Source organism: Sceloporus occidentalis, unplaced genomic scaffold (assembly GCF_023333645.1).
Source record: "Sceloporus occidentalis isolate IW3139 unplaced genomic scaffold, rSceOcc1.0.p SCAF_5, whole genome shotgun sequence".
Lineage (NCBI taxonomy): Eukaryota > Metazoa > Chordata > Lepidosauria > Squamata > Phrynosomatidae > Sceloporus > Sceloporus occidentalis.
The window spans coordinates 37448965-37470633 of record NW_028316985.1 but is presented as its reverse complement, the minus strand read 5'-3'; the positions used below and the strand labels follow the sequence as shown (position 1 = coordinate 37470633).

General features: G+C 40.1%; 1 protein-coding gene across 1 annotated transcript in view; it reads right to left on the bottom strand.

The window, feature by feature from the left end:
* TEF (TEF transcription factor, PAR bZIP family member) overlaps window positions 1–18422 on the bottom strand; it is a 50995-nt gene extending 32573 nt beyond the window's left edge. Inside the window, exon 1 of the mRNA XM_089523707.1 lies at window positions 18220–18422. Coding sequence (XP_089379833.1) covers window positions 18220–18325 — 106 coding nt within the window. The 5' untranslated portion in view covers window positions 18326–18422. The remainder of the gene's footprint in view (window positions 1–18219) is intronic.
* Window positions 18423–21669: the final 3247 nt, after the last annotated feature.

Below are 21669 nucleotides of genomic sequence, written 5' to 3'. Positions count from 1 at the left end.
ATTCTTTTATCAAATTATACTTTGTTCTATCTGTTAATGTTTTCCAAGTTACTTCCTTTCACGTAACCTGTCTCTCAACCCATTAAGAATTTATATATATTTATGAATACTATACTTACTTTATTTGAGAGAACTTGCTTTGCTAATTACATCTTTTTTCCTCTGGTAAACTCTTTAACTGCTTATTGCATATAATATGTGGCACATAACAGTCTTAATCCCGCTTTCAATCAAAACAAACTAAATAACTAAAGCCTCTAATATTTCTATTACAGTTTGTCATGGGAAAACATTTTTCCACTCTTTTCTCAGATAGACATAAAAAAGATCCCACTCTCTTTTTATTTGTTCTTCATTCTTCTCTTTCATCCAAGAAGTCATTCTATCCATTTCGGCGGTTTCCAGAACTTTTATAAGCCATTGTTCAGTTGAAGGTGTTAGGTTGGACTTCCAAACTTTAGCAAAAACAATTCTAGCACATGCTAACAAATAGAAGATTAATTTACCATATGTTCTATCCAATTTTTCGTCTATCATGCCTAGTAAGAAAGTTTCCGGTGCAAAAACAATTGGTATTTTTAAATCTGCAGTGATTACTTTGTATATTCTTAACCAAAATTCTTTTGTTTTCTTACATAACCACCACATATGAAAATATGACCCAACCTTACTTTCACATTTCCAGCAGTGTGGACTGCTATTTTTGAACATATGTGCGATTTTTTGTGGTGACATATGCCACCTGTAAGACATCTTATAAATATTTTCTTTTATATCTTGGTTAGCAGTGTATTTCACAGATTTCCACATTTTAACCCACATCTCATAATCCAGGCTCTTCCCTATATTTTGGGCCCAGCGTATCATGCTTTCCCTTATTATCTCATCTTCTGTCTCCCAGGTTAACAACATTTTGTAAAACTTTGTTATCAGTTTTCTTTTTCCTTTGTTTATTATTTCTTCCCATTCTGACCTCTTCCCATTAATACCATATGTCTTTCTATCCATTTTCCATCTCTCTCTAATTTGCATATATAGGTACCAATGACACTCGATTCCTGTTTGTTTCAGATCCTCTTGGGATTTTAAATCAGCTAATTCCTTTTCGACTTTAATTAAATCTCCATATCTTAACCATTTGGACCTCGGTATACTTTCTTTTCCCATTAAGGCCTCGTGTGGGGAGCATATTAAAGGGATATGTCGACACAGATTCGGTTTCAATTTTTCCCAAATATATAACAGTGCTTTACATACTACATGAATGGTACTGTTCTTGTGTACTTTCCGTTTTTCATAAAACAAGTACCCATGAAATCCAAACCTCATGTGAAATCCTTCTAAAGTTAATAATTTGTCATCCTCCAATAACAGCCATTCCGTTAACCACACCATAACAGCCGCAAAGTAGTATATTTTAAGATTTGGTAAACCCAATCCACCTCTTTTTCTCTCATCGCACAATATCTTTGCTTTAATTCTGGCTTTTTTGTTATTCCAAATAAATTTTTGAATTTCTTTTTGCCAGCTTTCTAGGGGTTTAAGGGTGTGTAAGATCGGAATGGTCTGAAATAAAAATAGCATCCTAGGGAGAATGTTCATTTGTACCACAGCTATTTTACCTAAGAGAGAGAATTGAAAATTACCCCATTTTTCCAGATCTTTTTTCACCTCCGCCCATACTTTTTCATAATTGTTGTGAAATAAATCCACATTTTTATTGGTTAGGGTTATGCCTAGGTATTTTACTTTGTTTTCTATCTTGAAACCACTTTTTTCCTCCAAATTAGATTTTTCATCCCTGCCCATATTTTTTGTTATCATTACTGTTTTCTCTTTATTTACTTTAAGACCTGTCACTTCTTGGAATTCCTCCAAAATTAAAGTAATATTTTTGATACTAGCTAAGGGGTCTTCCAATATGTAGACAATGTCGTCCGCGTAGAGACGCATTTTGTATTCATATTTTTTGATTTTCAGACCTTTTATGCTTTTTTCCATCCTTATCCTATTATTGAGGGCTTCCAAAACAAAAATAAAGAGAAGGGGCGACAGGGGACACCCTTGCCTAGTTCCCTTCGAGATTTGAAATGCTTCAGATTTACCTTGATTTATAATCAATCTTGCATTTTGTACACTATAGATTTCTTGAATCCATCTACGATACACAAATCCCACTCCCACCTTATCCATCAACAACAGCATCATATCCCAATTAACATTATCAAAGGCCTTTTCTAGGTCCATGAAAATCAGAGCCAAGCTTTTCTCGTTGTGATGTTCATAATATTCTAATGTGTCAATTATGTGTCTTAAATTCTCCTTTAGTTGGCGATTAGGTAGGAAACCTCCCTGTTCCTCTGGGATCCAATCTCTCAGGGCTTTTTTAAATCTCTCCGCCAAAATCATTGCAAAAAGTTTGTAGTCCGTGTTCAACAGGGAGATAGGCCTATAGTTTTTAACTTCTTTTGGGTCCCTGTTTTCTTTTGCCAAAAAGATAATATTGGCTTGTCTCCAAGTTTCTGGATACTTCTGTTGCCCAATGGCGTTTACTGTTTGCTTAAAGGGTACAATGATTTGTTCCTCAAATTTTTTGTAGTATTCCACAGGAAAGCCGTCTGGGCCCGGTGTTTTTCCATTTTTTGCTTTCTTTATTACCTCCACCACCTCAGCGGGTGTAATAGGGCCATTTAACATCTCTTTTTGTTGTGTATCCAAAATTGGCAAGCATGCTTTATTTACAAAACCGTCTATTTTTTGTTTTGATATCTCTTTGCCTTGATACAGCTGACTATAGAAGTTTACAAATTCTTTCATGATTTCGTCTTGATTTGAGGTAATAAATGAATCTTTAGATCTTATTTCAGATATGATGTTTCTTTCTCTTTGTTTTTTCAGCCTATGTGCTAGCCAACGGCCCGGCTTGTTGGAGTACTCAAAATGTCTTTGTTTCAAATATTTCAGGTTTCTTTGGATCTCCTCATTTTCTTCCCAGTCAATCTGTTTCTTAATCGTTTTAATTTCCTTAGTAATTTTTTTATCAACTGGGTTTTCACCCAGTTCTTTTTCCTTCTGTCTAAGTAAATTGTATAGTTTCTCCATTTTTTCTTTTTTCCTTTTCTTTTCGATGTGATTTTGTTGAATGAAGAAACCTCTCATGAAGGCCTTTGAGGCTTCCCAAACAGTCGTTATATCTATCTCCGGGCTTATGTTTTCTTCAAAGAATAGTGTCAGGGTCTTTTTCGCTTTTTCTACTATTTCCTCTTTTTGAAGTAAGCTTTCATTTAATCTCCATGCATACTGGATTGGATTTATTTTTATTAAGATTGTTTGGGGACTGTGATCTGAGATTGACCTGGGTTCATTTGTCATATTTACAACATCTTTACACCACGCTTTGGTTGCAAAAAGCATATCTATCCTGGATAGGGACTTGTGTCTTTCTGAATAGTAAGTGAAGTCTTTTGAGTTCCCATATTTAAATCTCCAGATGTCGTGTAGTGTTTGTTCTTCAATCATGTTTTCAAAAGCTTTGGGTAGTTTTCCTTGTGTCTTTTTTATTTTTTTTAACAGATTTCCTATCAACGTCAGGATTTACCACACCATTCCAATCCCCCATTATCAATGTCTTTTCATATTTATGGTTGATTAACATTCCATTTAGTTTGTTAAAGAATTGATATTTCTTTTCTAGGGGTGCGTATATACCCACTATTAAGCATTTCTCATTTTGTATTGTTATTTCTATTCCTAAGATTCTACCGTCTTTGTCATCAAATAACTTTTTGGGATTGTATTTATCTTTCGCATAAATGACCACACCATTTTTCTTTTTGAGATTAGTTGAAGTGAACTCTTTGCCAAATTTTTTGTTGTTAAGCAATCTAGTGTCCTTTTGTTTTATATGAGTCTCTTGTAGGCAAGCTATTTCTACATTCTGTTTCTTAAGATAATTGAAGATTTTTTTCCGCTTTTGAGGTGAATTCATTCCTCTCACGTTCCATGATATAAGTTTAATTTTTGAACTTTTTAGAGTTGTGGTATCATTTTTAAGAACATTAGAGATATTCCTTTTTGTGGCCATTTTATTTATGTTATTAAAGTTATCAGTTCTTCTGAGGCCTCCCACTTTCTTTCCGCTGCTTCTTGAGAGGTTTTAACTACTTTCGGTTTCTCTAATTCTTCCTCTTTCTTATCTCTTCTCTCTAAGTCTTTACCATATCTTTTAAGAAAGTCCTTCAGTTTCAGTATCGAATTGATTCTGTATATTTCGGCTTTGTATTTAAAAATTAATCCTTCTAATCTGTCCCATCTATATACTATGTTATTACTTCTCAAAAGATTGGCAAGCGGTTTGTATTCGTTTCTTTTCTTCAAGAGTCTCAGTGGTACATCTTTATATATAATCAAATCTTCATCTCCTATCCTTAAATTCCTTTCATAATTTATCTGTATTATCTCATCTCTAACTCTTTTCCTGGTAAAGTAAACTACCACGTCCCTCGGGAGTTTTTTCTGCTTAGCTATCTTGGAGTTCAATCTATACATTTTACTAATTTCCCGTTCAAAATCATCTAGATCTTCTCCAACATAATCTGCCAAAATTGGGGTTAGATATTCGTATAAATCCTCATTTTCTTTTTCTTTTAAGCCTCTAATTTTGATAGAATTTTCACGTTCTTTTAGATCTTGTAGGGCTCTCTCGTCGAGATCGATTTCCTGTCTTTTTTCTATATCCACAACTTTCTTGTTTATTTTTTCTGTTTTGTCGTCAATTCTGGTTATATTCTTCTCCATTTGTTTAATGTCTTCTGTGACTTTACCCAAAGAGTCCTTAATTTCCTTTAATTCCGCTCTGATCTCCTGTCGTATTTCTTGCTTTATTTCCTTCCGCATAGCTGCCATATCTCTCTTCATTGCCTTAATATCTTCCTTCATATCATAATATAAAGTTTTTAGTTCCTCCAGCATTGCAATTTGCTCTGAAGTTCTTGGTATTGATTCTAAAGAATCACGCCTCTGTTGACTTAATTCTTTTGCCCTCCTCGTTGTCATTATTTGTTATTTTTATTCCTGAGTTCCTCCTTCACACTGGTTTTTTTTTTTTTTTTGGAAAAAAAAAAATTTAAATTTTTTTTTTCCCCTTCCTCTTCTTCCCCTTTTTCCTCAAAAAAAAAAAATTATTTATTTGTTTTATCTTTTAATGTTTTTTTTTTTAAATTATAAATTATATATTATTGACTAAATGTCCTATAGCAATTTCTGCACAAAAGTTGGTACTGGTCTGTCTAATCTCAGTTGTCTTCTCTACAGCTGTTAACCTATTATCCTTATATTGTCCTGCTTAATTCCTCCACTCTGCTTCTTGTTGGGCTAAAACAGCTTAAGGAACCAAATGCAGTCTTACAATATTGCTCTTTCCAGTAGCGCTGCTCCTGCAGTCAATAATATGTTTAATTCTTGTTTGTATAACTTTCTTAAACAATCCCTTAAACAATCCCTTTCTGTCCCTTAACACTGTTACAATGTATATATTCCTGTTTTGTCCTCTGATTCCACCCTGATACCACTCCTCCAGATTTTCTTTCTTCTGAGTGTCTCTTTCATAGGTTATCCCTTTATGCTGCCTTGTCGTCCTCCTCGTTGGTCTCCTGAGGAGTAGCCCCAAGCCCAATTCTCTGACTTAGACTTTCTTACTATGCCCACTTTTCCTCTTGCTTTGCCTTTCGTCCTCCTTGCTGTCCTTGGTTTTCCTGCCAAGACACCCGCTTTTAACCTTGATCTCTTCTATCCTCCAAAGTTCCGAGGGCTCCAAGCCTCTACTGTCCTCCAAAGTTCTAAGGACTCCAAGCCTCTACTGTCTTCCAAAGTTCTGAGGGCTCCAAGCCTCTACTGTCCTCCAAATTTCTGAGGACTCCACGCCTCTACTGTCCTCCAAAGTTCTGAGGGTTCCAAGCCTCTACTGTCCTCCAAAGTTCTAAGGACTCCAAGCCTCTACTGTCTTCCAAAGTTCTGAGGGCTCCAAGCCTCTACTGTCCTCCAAAGTTCTGAGGACTCCACGCTTCTACTGTCCTCCAAAGTTCTAAGGGCTCCAAGCCTCTACAGTCCTCCAAAGTTCTGAGGACTCCACTCCTCTACTGTCTTCCGAAGTTCTGAAGACTCCACGCCTCTACTGTCCTCCAAAGTTCTAAGGACTCCACGCCTCTACTGTCTTCCAAAGTTCTGAGGGCTCCAAGCCTCTACTGTTCTCCAAAGTTCTAAGGACTCCGAGCCTCTACTGTCCTCCAAAGTTCTAAAGACTCCAAGTCTCTACTGTCCTCCGAAGTTCTGAGGACTCCAAGCCTCTACTGTCCTCCAAAGTTCTGAGGGCTCCAAGCCTCTACTGTCTTCCAAAGTTCTGAGGGCTCCAAGCCTCTACTGTCCTCCAAAGTTCTGAGGACTCCACGCTTCTACTGTCCTCCAAAGTTCTAAGGGCTCCAAGCCTCTACAGTCCTCCAAAGTTCTGAGGACTCCACTCCTCTACTGTCTTCCGAAGTTCTGAAGACTCCACGCCTCTACTGTCCTCCAAAGTTCTAAGGACTCCACGCCTCTACTGTCTTCCAAAGTTCTGAGGGCTCCAAGCCTCTACTGTCTTCCAAAGTTCTGAGGGCTCCAAGCCTCTACTGTCTTCCAAAGTTCTAAGGGCTCCAAGCCTCTACTGTTCTCCAAAGTTCTGAGGACTCCACTCCTCTACTGTCTTCCGAAGTTCTGAAGACTCCACGCCTCTACTGTCCTCCAAAGTTCTAAGGACTCCACGCCTCTACTGTCTTCCAAAGTTCTGAGGGCTCCAAGCCTCTACTGTCTTCCAAAGTTCTGAGGGCTCCAAGCCTCTACTGTTCTCCAAAGTTCTAAGGACTCCGAGCCTCTACTGTCCTCCAAAGTTCTAAGGACTCCAAGTCTCTACTGTCCTCCGAAGTTCTGAGGACTCCAAGCCTCTACTGTCCTCCAAAGTTCTGAGAGCTCCAAGCCTCTACTGTCCTCCAACGTTCTAAGTACTCCAAGCCTCTACTGTCCTCCAAAGTTCTGAGGGCTCCAAGCCTCTGCTGTCCTCCGAGGTTCTGAGGGCTCCAAGCCTCTACTGTCCTCCAAAGTTCTGAGCAGCTGTTACTCCTCCTTGGTGTAATAGCTGCTTCCAATTGCAAGCAGCTGAGCCTGTTCTCACACTCCGCAAACCGTCCTTGGCTGCCTCTCTTGGATTTTAAGACAAATAAAGACAAATAAAAGTTATATTTACGCAAAAATTAGATTGATAGTGTCTGTTTGTTCTTCTCAGCTTTACAGCTTCTTAACAGCACTTTATAGCTCCGGTTCTGAGAAGAACATTGGTGAACAAAAACAAGCTTTAAATGCAGTTCACCCGCCAATTGCAGCTGGGTTTAGCTTTCTCTTGGTGTTTATTTCAAAGGAACTTAGTTATAGATATCTTCTCTTAAATCCAAACACAAATAGCTTCTGTTATTTTCTCAGTTCTTTTTCAAGAAAAAATTAAAAAAAAAAAATTGGTGGCAGCTCTTGTGCCAAGAAGGCTCTCTACCTGGCGCCGACTCTTCTTGCCTCCCTCGCTTCTACCTGTTCGGGTCCCGAGAGAGACCGCGGGTACCCTTGCAAGGCAAACATCAGTTTTCCTGATGTTTGAATCCATTGCCCTGTGTTCCAGTCTCTGGGAGTAGAGAACAAGCTTGCTCCATCATTAATATGGCACTCCTTCAAATATTTAAACATGGCTATCATGTCATTCCTTAACCTTCTCTTCTCCAGGCTAAACATACCCAGCTCCCTAAGCTGCTCCTCATAGGGCATGGCTTCCATACTTGACTTGAGACTTGGCATAAAAACTTGAATGCATCACTGATCCCTACCATTTTTGGTCCTGTGTCCATTTTGGGGGTCTGAACACTGGCATGTTGTGCCAAAGAAGCCTCTATGGTACACGATTGGTCTTTGGAGAAAGGGTACTTTAGGTCAGGGAGGATGCTTTTTCCCCAAACTGGAAATAACCCAAAGTCTAGGGGGCAAATAGTGCCTGTGTATGTGATGGAGTGAAAATGTCATAGGAACATTGCTCTCCAAGGTCTAGTGGGGCTGCTGCAGCTCCCAATTCCTAACAGTTGTCAATCTCTGCATTTGCCAAAATGAAGCAATGTCCTCAGGCAACAGATTTGGGGATTCATAAAAAGGCAGGATTTTTTTAATTTACTAATATTATTGTATTTCTAATGCCAAGAATGAGGAGAGATGCTTGTTGGATCTTTTGCCTGAGATGCCAAAATAAGTTGGCTGGCTTTCGGTAACATGGACCTTGCTCTGAGTGAGTCGGAGGTCCGATGCCCCTACCTCAGGTTACTAAATAAATGTCTTTGGGCTACCCTACATTTCAGCAAAACTTCTAGAAAATTCAGCTGGGTGTCAACTCATGGTGACGCTGAGATCTTGTACCCCCAAGATGTATTGCTTCCAGTTTTAAACAGAATGGATAGGAGAGGAAATTATCCCTCAACATGAAATCTGGAGCTCAGACTAATAAGATTAGTTTTAATGGGATTTCCACACACCATCAATATATCCTAGTGCACAAAGGCTACATGATAACTGGGACACATGTCATCTGGAGATTTGGGCTGAGCCATGTATTCATCACTATAAGATAAGGCTCAGCTGAATTTCACTTTATCAAACACAGGTGAGGTTGTGGCGATGCCAGGTTGAAGCTGGAAAACAATAATAGGCTGGGTTGTGAGGGCCAATAAATTGAAGATGCATATAGAAAAAGTACATTTATTGTGGTTCACCTGCCCTGGGAGATAGTGTTCAGCTTATTCTGCACACGACTGCACTCTTAAAATGTCAGGTTAGCAGCTTAAATGTGCTGAGAGATCTAGTCCTCTCTTTGGAAGCCCATGCAGTGTGGCCCATTACCACTTTTTAATCAGCTCTGTGACTTATCTTGCTCTTCATGGACAGAAATGGCTTGGCTGCAGTTATCCACACTCTAGACACATCCAAATTAAAATACTTTATTGCACTTTATGTGCCACTTCAATGACTACCTGGAAACTTGAGTTACAGTATATACTCATGTATAGGTCTACAAATTTTAGTCAAAAAATTGACCCGAAAAAATTTGAGTCGACTTATCTTATGGGTCAATGTAAGTACTATACTTTTACTCTTATAAAATTGGAACCATCCCTTGGTGAAAGGCAAAAGTGTAATCTGTTCTGAAAGCACTGAAACCCCCCCCCACACACACACACACTCTCATCCATTCAGTCTTTAGTCGGAGCACAAACAGTTATGCCTGCTGGAATTTTATCAAAATCTTTGGCACCATTTTCCTTCGCTTCATCCTATAGATCCTTTGTCACATGCCCCTAAATGTTACCCTTGACTTACATATGAGTCATATCAAAATCCATAATTCTAGCCCCAAAACATGCCCCCGACATATACATGAGGTCAACTTATAGTTGAGTATATACGGTAGTATAAAATACAGTGGCAATATTACCAGTTAGACAAAATGAACATTATGGAGGTCTTCAAATAATAGTTCCAAGGTATTAGTTATCTTTAAACCCTTAAATAGTTCTGCATCCATGTAACTGAACCTCTAAAGTATTATATAGCATTATGTAGCAGCCTTCTCAGAGGCCTTTCTCTGAGTGTTTGGTATTCAATGCAGCAAATGGTGATCAGGTAAGGAATCATTTCAAAGCTCAGAAATGTTACTTCTTTTGGATATCTCCCAGAATCTTTTAGCTAGTCCAAAGTGGGTAGAGGTTTCTGGGAGTTGTAATTCTAAAAATCCCTTTCCCTCTGTAGCAGCATTCTCCTAGCTGCAGGATTCTCTCTCCAGAGAAGCTCAGCTGGTGCCAACATACCTGTCTTTCAGCTGCTCAGAGATTTTTTTCAAGGATGTCCAAGCCTTTGAGTACCATCTTTTATGACTTTTTCAATTCTGGAGATGAATGTGTTTATACTTGATTCTGCAGCTTTAAATGTCTGTTTCATTTTAGAACTGCCTTAAAATTATAAGATATTTTGAAAGTCTTAAAATTATAATCAGAATACCAGTAATAAACCAATAAATGCCATTTTAAGTGTCCCATTTACTCCTTTTGCTTTAAAAAATGAAATTAATTTATTGTAATGATAGGTTTGATTTTCTCAGAATTAGAACAGCACATGAGAGAGCTGTATCCCAAATAACTGATTCAGGCATCTGAGGAGAAAGCAGAACTTGGAAAAATTTCATGCTGACAGGGAGACTCTGGGATTTGTATTCTTTTAGAGGAAAACTTGTTACAGAAGCACTTTCAGGACATTACAGAGAGCCTTACAATTTACCTCTCCACACTGTCTGTAGTAAAAATCTCTTCTGCTTTCACATAGAATCTGGCAGTGTATGGTACTGATTTGTTGGCTTTTGTGCCAACCATGATGCCACCTTCCCCTGTATTCCTGGAGCAATTTGGAAAGGTTAAAAAATATGTTTTTTAACATATTTTCTCTTAAAGAAAAGAGCATCAAGCAAGATAGATCACACAGAGGAACCAACCAGGCTATGGGCCTGAAGCCAAGAGGAAGAGGCAGTAATCAGAACTTGACAGTGTTGTCTAAAAAGTGAATTTTAAATCAAACATACCTGTACTAAATCATATTTCCATATTTCCTGTAAATATTAAAGCAGCCTTTCCCAACTGATACACTCCAGAGATGTTGGACAACAAAGGCAATATTGGTTAGGAATAATGGCAGGGATGATAATAGCACGTATCTGGAGGGTGCCAGTTTAGGGAAGGCTAGTATCAAATCTTTTATTTCCCTCTACACCCCATCTCTTTACTTTTTGTTTCCCTATCTATAGTTTAAGGTGGGATGGGCAATCGAGGTGGGCAAGGGCCAATTTCAACCCAGACAGTGTTCCCCCTAGGACAGGGCACTCACCTACCCACAGGTCAAGTTCAAATATCTTCATTTTTCTCTATAAACCCTCTCAAAATGATGATCAGTCATTTCCTTTGTCTTTTTAAGAGGGACTGCAAAGGAAAGGGGATGCATTTGTACAGGTTTCTGGGATGCCTGTGAGGATGGGGTGGGATTTTGAATGTTTTTGTACCTTTGGGAGCTTTTCTGTGTGAATTGGGAGGGGCCAGAATCGGGATGCAGGAGCACTCAGGGGGTGATGGGATTGTCACCGGGGCCAGGATTGGGATGCAGGAGCACTCGGGGGATGATGGGATTTGTGACAGAGAGTCACTGGGATGATGGGATTTGTGACAGAGAGTCACTGGGGCCAGGATCGGGATGCAGGAGCACTGGAGGGATGATGGGATTTGCGGTACGGTGGCAGAGATGACAAGATGGCATGGAGGAGAGGAAGGGGATGAAGGAGCAGGACACAGGAGGCCAAGGGGGGTGACATCGGAGTGATCTTCCACACCAGACCAATTCGGAGTGAAACTGAAATGAGTTTGAAAGCGAATTCTGTGAATTCTTTTTTTCCCAATTTTACCAAAATGAGGGGTCACTTTGGAATCACTGTGGAAGCCCCACGGAAGGAGCTCCCATAGAAAGGAATCGTGTCTGATAAACACATTCACGTTATGACGTGAATCCGCATCATGGACCTGCACTCACCCCGGATCTGAGCTGCAAAAATCCCCAAAAACTTCAGTGTAATAACCTCTCAGAAGCCAAGGGAAGGCCAAGAAAAGTTCTCCTTTTCCCATTATTGAGGGGCCTATTGTTTTGCAGGCCCAAATAGAATAACAAAACATAAGTAAATGTTAAAATGTTAAAATTCACTGAGAGTACAAAGAACAAGAAAGAACATGCTTGGCACTGTAGATTACAAATACTACTATAACTACTACAACTGCAGTTATTACTGTACTGTACAGTTAGCCCTCCATCTTTACAGCTTTGACTTTTGCGGATTTGATTATTCATGGATTTGATTAATATGTTGTCTTTAGAACTCTCTGGTCCTCCAGCATGACTCTGTTGTCAACTTCTGTCAAGAGTCACTTCTCTAAGCATTTGTAGGTCCTTCAGTGCAATTTCATGGTCAACATCTGGCAGATCTTGACCACAGAATTTCCCTGGAGGACCTAGAGATCCCTAGAGACACCTCAGGTTAAAAAATAGTATTTTTTTATTTGCAGTTTTCCTATTTTCATGGGCATGCTGTGCCCGTAACCACAACGAATATGGAAGGTCTACTATTATAGTTACTGGAGGTTGGGCAAATATACCCAACAGAAGAAATCCCATATGTAAATAAACTAAACTAAAATTTATCCAACTTTTCAGAAGTTTTAGGGACCATGGCTTCTTACCCAGCATGCTCCCATAGCCTGCACTTCTATCTCTCCCCAAAACTTTACTTGAACCTTTCCTGAGTAGGGTATATATACAAAATGTAGAAAACAAAATATTTTGTCCAGTAGAGGTCAGCAATGCACATACACAAGACTCACACAAAGAGAAAGCAGCCCTATTACAGTATATGCCAGGGCAGAGAAAGGAAAAGTTACCTGGGCAGCATTCCCCAGTTCACACCTTTCACCTTGTTTAAACTATCATGTGTGCAATATTAGGAAACCAGTGAAGTGTTACCTTGATCTCTGGCATGCTAAAACTTCATCTGAAGACAAGGTGATATAGCTTGAATAAGTCACTAGGTATGTGGGATGCCTCGGAAGGAGGTTTTCAAATAAGTAGCTGTATTAGTGTCTTGCAGCATAAAAAGCAGGAAGGGAAGGGGAAGGGAGAAAGGAATGTAGTATCACCTTTATGATTAAGTGGTTTTTATTTTTGCATGAGCTTTTGTGACTAGATGCCCACTACTTTGGATGCAGTACAGAGTGATAATAAATGCTCAGTTATAAAGAATCCAGTTGTATTCAGTCCCATTCCCACAATTGTGTAAATATGCTTCATAACTGAACATTTATCTTCACTCTGTACTGCATCCAGAAAAGGGGGTTTATAGTCATACAATATTATGCAGAAATAAAAATCACTTAGTTTTAAAGGTGCTACTACATTCCTTCCCTATGCTTTGCTCCGTTTTATGCTCAGAACAAAGTGCTTGCTTGCTTGCCTGGCTGGTGTCTTATTTAAACTGGGCCTCAGTTTACTTTGCAAACAGTGTCTTTTGGCACAGAACAGGTTGGGAATCTGTGACCCTCCCAATGTTGCTGGACTCTAATTCCTATCAGTCCTTGCTATCCAGGTGAATGGCGTGGGATGATGTGCTTAGGAAATTATCAGCTTCTAGAGAGCCATTGTTCTCCATACCTGACACAGAAAAATAATCACCAACACAATCAAAGTTCTTTGTATGGTCAGTTGTACTATTAGGCTGAATGAGGCAACACCTCAGGTGACAAATGCTGGCAGCTAGTAGCAGCATCACCTGGTTATTCCTCCTGTCCATTCTTTTTTATTGGAAAACACAATTGTGTGTGCAATGCAGCCTATCCTGAACAGGCCTACTACCCTCTGCATGGTGGAAGATCTTTTCTCATTGCCATTGTTGAAGTAAGGTTTAACTGCTAGTCCAGTTATTTCTCTACATGGAATGGAGAGGATGCAAACTTGTCCTTTACCTCATGAACAGGATGCCTTGGGCTAGCCCTGCTCCTTTGACTACCTTCTACACTAGAGCAGCCTACAGTGCCACACTGCAGGCATATGATTTTATATACGTATATTAAGTATATACTTGATAGACACTCAGCAGAAACTGCTGAGACCACATTATATAAAGGGATCAATTTTGCCACTCCTCTGTGCCAGAGATGAGACAGCTTAGTCCTAGGCATTTTTACTTAGGTTTCTTCTGGAATTAGTTATACTGAGCACCAAGCAGATTAAACAGGGCAGTATGTTAAATCTTGTGTGCTTGCTAGACTACACAGTGCACAATTCAGTTTGCTTAAATTTGGCAACCTGAACTTCAGCTTCGATTATTTTAGTTTTAACATTAGCTATGAACATTGAGAAAATAAACCTGAAAATTCAGCAAGGGTGATAGCTTATTCAAAATTAATTTATACTGGGGCATTCTATTTATGTTGGGCAGGAAGAAAGCCATCTCTGATAGGAAAGACAAAAATGGAAAGGCTGAGTCTCCCTTAGCCAAAATGTTTGGGATCAGAAGTGTTTTGGATTTTGGAATACCTGTATTTGCATATATGTACATAATCAGCTATCTTGAAGATAGGACCCAAGCTTAAACACAAAGTGCATTTATTTTTCATATACAACTTATATACCTAGCCTGAAGGTAATTTTAGACATTTTTTAAAAATTGTGCATGAAAGAAAGTTTGTGTACATTGAAACATCAGAAAGCAGAGGTGTCACCATCTCAGCCACCATGAAAAGGTGTTTGTTTGTTTGTTTGTTTGGAGTATTTTGGATTTTGGAATTCCAGATTAGGAAGACGCAACCTGTAGGAAGAAACAAACCTTGTGGAGGTCAATTCTGGTAGGACAGGACTGGGCAATTTGTGGCCATCAGATGTTCCCAGAGATTGACTCCTGGGAACCTTAAATAGCACAGAGAATCATGAGGGACTGATCTACAGTCCCACTACATCTGGATGGAAAAAATAAAAACAGAGAATTTGTTCCAAATAATTTAATGGGGGAGGATAAATAGAGATATTCACTTCTCCGACTTTTCTTATTATTATTCCAGAATAATTGGTGCATTGTGTTGGGGGTACCTAGGTATTGCTGGAAAAGTTTTAAAATAACTTTTCGTAAGTCTTTTCTTACGCTTTTATCTCTATTGTTTCAACTTATGTAAGTGATAGGGAGTTTCCCCTGAAAGGGTGTAGCCAAGGCATCATAACCTAAGAGTCCAACTTCAGAACAGCCAAAATGAACACCATCCCATCCAGAGGAGAGTAAATCATTTGATCTCAGTAATATATTTATTTTCCTTTTGAGCATCCATCTTGGATAAAATCCATCAGGTCATTTCAGCCATTAAAATATGAATACTAGCTTTAAGGTACTAATTGCCCACCGACTATTTACTGTTTAGTCCTTGGCATTATTGTCTAGCCTAGACACATTTTCCTCCAAGTGTATTGCTACCAATTCTGCCAGAGCTACAGATTCCTGTTCCCAATGATTTCACAGCATTAAAAGAGATTTCAGGACGATGGAGGGAATGCCATAAACACACATATGGCTCTGTTTTAGACAGGCAGATTGTTGCACAAGTTTCTACAAGGAAAAAAATGAAGATTAAACAGGCAATTGTTGTTGTTGTTGTGTGCCTTCAAGTTATTTCCAACTTACGGTGACTCTACCATGCAGTTTTCTTGGCAAGATTTGTTCAGAGGAGGTTTGCCATTGCCTTCCCCTGAGGCTGAGAGCATGTGACTTAACAAAGGTCACCCAGTGGGTTTCATGGCTGAGCTGGGATTCAAACCCTGGTCACCAGATTCATCATCCAACACTCAAACTACGTACGTCACGTGTTGGGAAAATATGCTAGGAAGGGAGGGAGGGATGGGATGGAAAACAGGTATAATCTCAATTGGCCCATTTTCATCAATGCACCACTTCTCCAACTAAGCTTTAACCGTCATTGTCATTCTCTTTCCAAAGAGCAAATGTACATCTTCCACAAATTTGTCATGATGAAATGACTTCCAGTTTGTGTAAATTAACCAAAAGTACATCTAGCATAGCCAGGAATGTGTAACCGCATAGTCTCGCACACACAAGAACAACAAATGAACAGGTGTTTTTTTAACACATCACATGCCATCCTATGCCATCCTAGGCACCTATGTCTCAATTGGCAGCCTAGTGACTTTCCCTGCAAAGCCTCAACTTCGCTCTAATATTTTTAACAGGGGAAGGAAGTGATCTAGAAAATAAGAAGTTACCTTCAGTATCCAGCTTTTGGCTCATAAAAGCCACACAAGAGAAAACACTAATGCATAAATGTAAAAACTGAGTCACCCATTACAACCCCTTTGAAACTGTAAAATTGTGATCATTATTTGTCAGCTCAGTCTGGTACTTTGTGGAATGAAACACGCCCTGAAATTCCAAGAGTTATTCCTGACCATTTTCTCCAAATAGGATTGTTTTAGAATTTTGTTACCGTACTTGGCTGAGAGATAAGAGATAAGTTTCTTCAGAGGGGTTTTTCCTTTGCCATTGCTATCCTCTGAGTCTGAGAGAGTGTGACTTGCCCAAGGTCACCCAGTGGGTTTCCATGGCTGAGCGGGGATTCAAAACCAGGTCTCCAGAGTCCTAGTCCAATGCTCAAACTACAGCACTACACCATGCTGGTTCTCTATCACTCCCTCCCTCTCTTATATATAGAGAATTATGCAGCAACAGAGATTCTTTTAGCACAGTGCTACTTAGTGCTGGTCCCTGAGCCATTGGCTGCCAGTCCCTGAGAAGTTTCAAGGAAAGAAAGGTGGGGGGGGGAGCAATTTTAACCAATAGGAACAAATATGGTCCTGGTCCCTGGCACACTGGGGGAAAATAATAGCTAGTTCTTTGCATCAGATAGAAACACTGAGAATCACAGTTTAGCACATGCCCCTTCTCCAAATGTTGTGATTTCATGAGATAGTCACAAACCTATAATGATATCTCACCTTTATTCCAATGAGGTAGTGTTTGTGGGTCTATCCTCCTATTCACTATATCCTCACAACAACCTTGTGAGCCTGACCAGGAAGAGAAAGAGAGGGACTGGTCCAAAGCCATCCCATAGCCTTCATGGTTTAGTGGAGACTTGAACCTGGATCTCTTAAGTACAATAGCATCCAAAATCCACAAAACGATTATACCTTTGTTGGGCCAACCAAAATGCACAAAATCTATGATGCAAGCTTTTGAAGCTCCACTGACTATTTCATCAGGCAAAGACAGTTAAAAATCATACAACAGAAAGAAAAATATGATGATGTTAGAGTCACAGTGCAGGCAGAGACTGTTGCTTTTGGCCCTATTTCTCTCTCTCCTGTATGATATCTTAACACCTTTGCCTGATGAAGAAGCCAGTGGAGCTTCTAAGGCTTACATCATGGATTTGGTGCATTTTGGTTGGCCTCGTAAAGACATCATTGTTTTGGAAGTTCTTGTACTTTGCTGTCTGGCCAACATGGCTACGCCTGGATATGTTTTCTGAATCTCTTAAAAGTCCATCTCTCTAATCAATGCACTGCACCGTCTCATAGTGGAACTAGAAAGTATCCAAAGGGATCTTGTCTCGCCTTTGAGACTAACTGAAAGATTAACATACATCTGAGGAAGGTAGGCACAAGTCTAGGAAAACACAAGCTACCCCAGTTCTTTCTTTTAGTTAGTCTCAGAGGGACCCCAAGATCCCTTGGCACCCTGATTTTCCAGATTCACACACCCCTGAAGAAGTCTGGGAAATCTCAAGCTACCCCCCTTTTTTCTTTTGGTGAGTCTCAAAGGTGCCACAAGATCTCTTGACATATACTGATTTTCCAGACATACATCTGAGGAAGGTAGGCACAAGTCTAGGAGAGCTCATGCCACCAGCCTCTTCCTGAAGGTGCCCCAAGATCCCTTTGCACCCTGGTTTTCCAGACTAGCACACATCTGAGGAAACAAGCCCAAGTCTAGGAGAGCTCATGCCACCAGCTTCTTTCTTTCACTCAGTCTCAAGGGTGCCCCAAGATCCCTTGGCACCCTGATTTTCCAGATTAGCACACACCTGGAGAAGTCTAGGAAAACTCAAGCTATCCCACTTGCTTTCTTTCAGTGAGTCTCAGAGGTACCCCAAGATTACTTGGCACCCTGATTTTCCAGACTATCATACATCTGAGAAAGCTAGGCAGAAGGAGAGCTCATGCCACCAGTTTCTTCTTGAAGGTGCCCCAAGATCCCTTGGCACCCTGCTTTCCCAGATTAACATACATCTGAAGAAACAAGCTCAAGTCTAGCTCTTCCACAGTTTAGTTCCAGGGCTCTTCCTGAAGCTGCCCCAAGATCCCTTTGCATTTGATTTTTCACTCTGCTAACCCCAATAGCTCTTTTTAATTCCCAGTTAGAGAGGAGTCCAGATGAAGCCCCTCTCTTCTCCATGCCATCCCCTCACCTTCCTTCCGTCCCAACCCTGAGCATCAAACCAGGAGAAAGGACTGCCTGGGTCCTACCTTTCAGGCTCCCTGTCCAGGGCAAAGAGTATTCCAGGAGGGACTTCAAAACTTCAGGAAAGTCCATGGCTGGAGCCAGGCCCCCGAGGCTGTCGCAGGTGGACATGGCTGGGGGAAAGCTCTCTATAGCTGGATCTATCTAGATCTCTTTCCCTTGCTTTCTTTTTTCCAAGGGAAGGGCAGTCACAAGAGCAACTCCGAAGGAGCCCTGGGGCTAAACTGTGTTGAGCAAACTCCAAGCTGAGCAAAAAAGGAGGGCGAGGCCAAGGGAAGGAAGGAGCCAATCCGAGGGCAAGGAGGGCTGGGTAGGACCGCGCCTCAGCCAATCAGGAGGCAAAGAACTGGGCCAGTTATCTAACTGGGGGAAGGCAAAGGCTGCTGGAGCGCAAAGGAGAGCTGTCCATTGACGCTCAGGGAGTGCAGGGAGTGAGGGCTGCAGCAGGTGGCCAAGCATCAGCCACGCTGGTGGCACACAAAACTATGCCATCCAAATACCAACAACAACACCCGAGAGGAAGCTGTGTTGGCCACTTAACAATTCCAAACAAAACACCGGTGACACCTTTTATTGGCCAACCAAAAGGCACAATATACTTGTTGCAAGCTGTCGAAGCTTCACGGGCTTCTTCATCAGGCAAGATGTTACAAACCAAACAGAAGGGGAAAAACACCAATTGGAGATGTTAGTCAGATGCCTGCATGTTTTTTCAGATGGTATGCTGGGGAGGATAACTTTTTCAGGAAGGCTCCTCCTCCTCTTTGCCATGCGGTAACAGAGATTTCCAAAGTCCAGGAAATTTAAAAAGGGGTGTCAACAGGGACCCCTCTTTTGCCACCCAATGTGTCTCCATTCCAGTGCAGTCACAGGCCTCTTTATAGGCAGAGAACAATAGATTCCTCAAGAAGTCTCCATGTTTTTGCATGAGGAACATTTTGGTGACATCTGGGAACAAGAGTCACAAATAGTACCTTTTCCAAACTCTTTTTTTTATGGATCTTGCTGTCATTTTTGGTCCCACAGCTGCATATAAAACAAATGTATACTGTAGTACTTCTGTTCACACTGCTTTCCATGAGGTGCATAAGCTTTGAGTGATAAACCAGTTGCTACCCAGTTCTTCCATGCCTCTGCTTTCTTTTATGTACAGTGTGCCCTTGGCTTACGCAGGGGATCTGTTCCAGACCCCCCGCCTAAGCCAAATACCATGCATGCTCAAGTCCCATTCAAGTGAATGGCACTCATGCATGCAGTGGCACAGCGGCACGTGCACGCCACGGTGCGCACCCCATTCATCCCATTCATGCTCAAAGCCATGTATAGTGCACCCGCGTATAACGCAGGCACACTGTACTCACCTCTTTAAGTGTCAAGTTTCAGGCTAGAGGCATCTTCTAAAAATCTAAAAGATTTAAAAAATAATCACCCTGGATCAGAAACAATAGATGAAAAATCCAGCACATAGCAAATGTGGCAAAATTAAGCAAAATTTTCATTTGGTCTAATTGATATAATAGTAGCAGACACTAGTATCCTGCATTTCATAGGATCGTAGAATCATAGAGTTGGAAGAGACCCCAAGGGCCATCCAGTCCAACCCCCTGCCATGCAGGAAATCACAATCAAAGCACCCCCAACGGATGGCCATCCAGCCTCTGTTTAATGGCCTTAAAAGATGGAGAATCCACCAAGTTCAGTGGGAGTGTGTTCCTCTGTCAAGCAGTTTGTACTGTCAAGAGGTTCTTCCTAATATCTCTTTTCCTGCATTTCATTTCATTTCATTTGCATGCCACCTTTCTCCCAGAAGGGACTGAAGGAGGCTGACAGATAAAGTTTTTAATAATAATAATAATAGCAAAATTGGAAACAATTAAAATAATCTAAAAACAATATAAAATGACACTAAAATATACAAAACTTAAAAGCATGACTAAAACACACCTGCTCCATAAAACCACCCTGATATGATTACAGAGGACCCTTGGTATCTGCTGGGTTTTGGTTCCAGGATCTCCCATGGATAACAAAGACTGGATCCTGAACTCCCATTAAGTACAATGAAAGTGAAATAGAGTCTTTTCTATAAAATGGCAAAATTAAGGTTTGCTTGTAGGAATTTATGTATTTTTTAAAAATATTTTCAAGCCATGGATGATAAAGAATCTGTGGATATGGAGGGCTGACTGTATACATCAAATGCCTACTGAAATAAAAATGTTTGACTTGTCGAGGAAAAGCAAGCCAGGAGTGGGGACCTGACCAATTCAAAACTAAAAGCACTCATAGAAATTTAAATTCATGCTTATCAGTCATGTGCAAAATGGAGGACATTATGGAATTCCTCCTGGAAGGAAGGTTGAAATGGAGGACATGTCTTGGAAAAGGAGGACCTCTGGTCACCCTGACTGCTCCCGAAACATCTGTCTTTTGGCCAAAATGGACTGTTGTGTTTGCCTAGGGAGATTATCAGACAAGAGAAATTGGAAGTATAATCCAATGGCAATCCGAACGCAATCATGGGGTTTCACATTATTGCGTGAGAGGTGATCACACGCAATTTTGGGCAATGGCAAGCTATTTTCAGGCAATGGGAAGTCAGTTCAAACGCAATTCGAATTCACGTAAATTCGCTGAACTAGTGGATTCATGTGAACGCGTTCTGGCCCTACTTTCTTTTCATTCGAAATTAAAAGAAATTCCACCAATGTGATAAACTCCCTTGTCCCTTTAAAACACTGAAGAGATGGTGTGAGTGGGCCAAGGCTCAGTGGGAAGAGAAGGAGAGGCCCCAGGTTTTTAAAAAATTAAATTTAAATTTTTAAAATATATTTTTATTTTTATTTTTTGTGAAAATAATATTCTTTTAAACAAATTTTAACACCACCTCTTACTAAATGTTCACTTTAACCATATGAAACAATGTACATATAAATACATTTAGGCTGTGTGTATGATAATTTAAAGGTATACTGTTAATTTTTGCTAGCTGTTTATGTCACAGCTATAGCCATTTACGTCGGACTTGAAATGCTGTGTAAGGTTTGTGTAGCGTTTTGTGTGGACTTTTAAAATATATTTTAATGTGTTCTGTTTTTAACCTTGTAAAATGTTTAATTTTTAAAAAACTTTGTATCTACTTTTTAGTGTTTTTAACTTGTACTGCTTTAAATCTTGTTAGCCGCCTTGAGTCCCAGTATATTGGGAGAAAGGTGAGATATAAATAAATAAATAAATAAATAAATAAATAAAGCATTCAGTGGTATATAGGAATTACAATTTATAACTAACATTTAGTACAAAAAGCATTACTAAGGATTCTCTATGGTGTGGTATGGAAGGAGATCAATGGAGGAGGGTGACACCACATCAGGGTGATGCTAACCCTAGTGGCGCCATTGCTCACAGGTAGTTAAGAAAACAAAGATCCTGACCATCATCCTCAGCAGGACCCT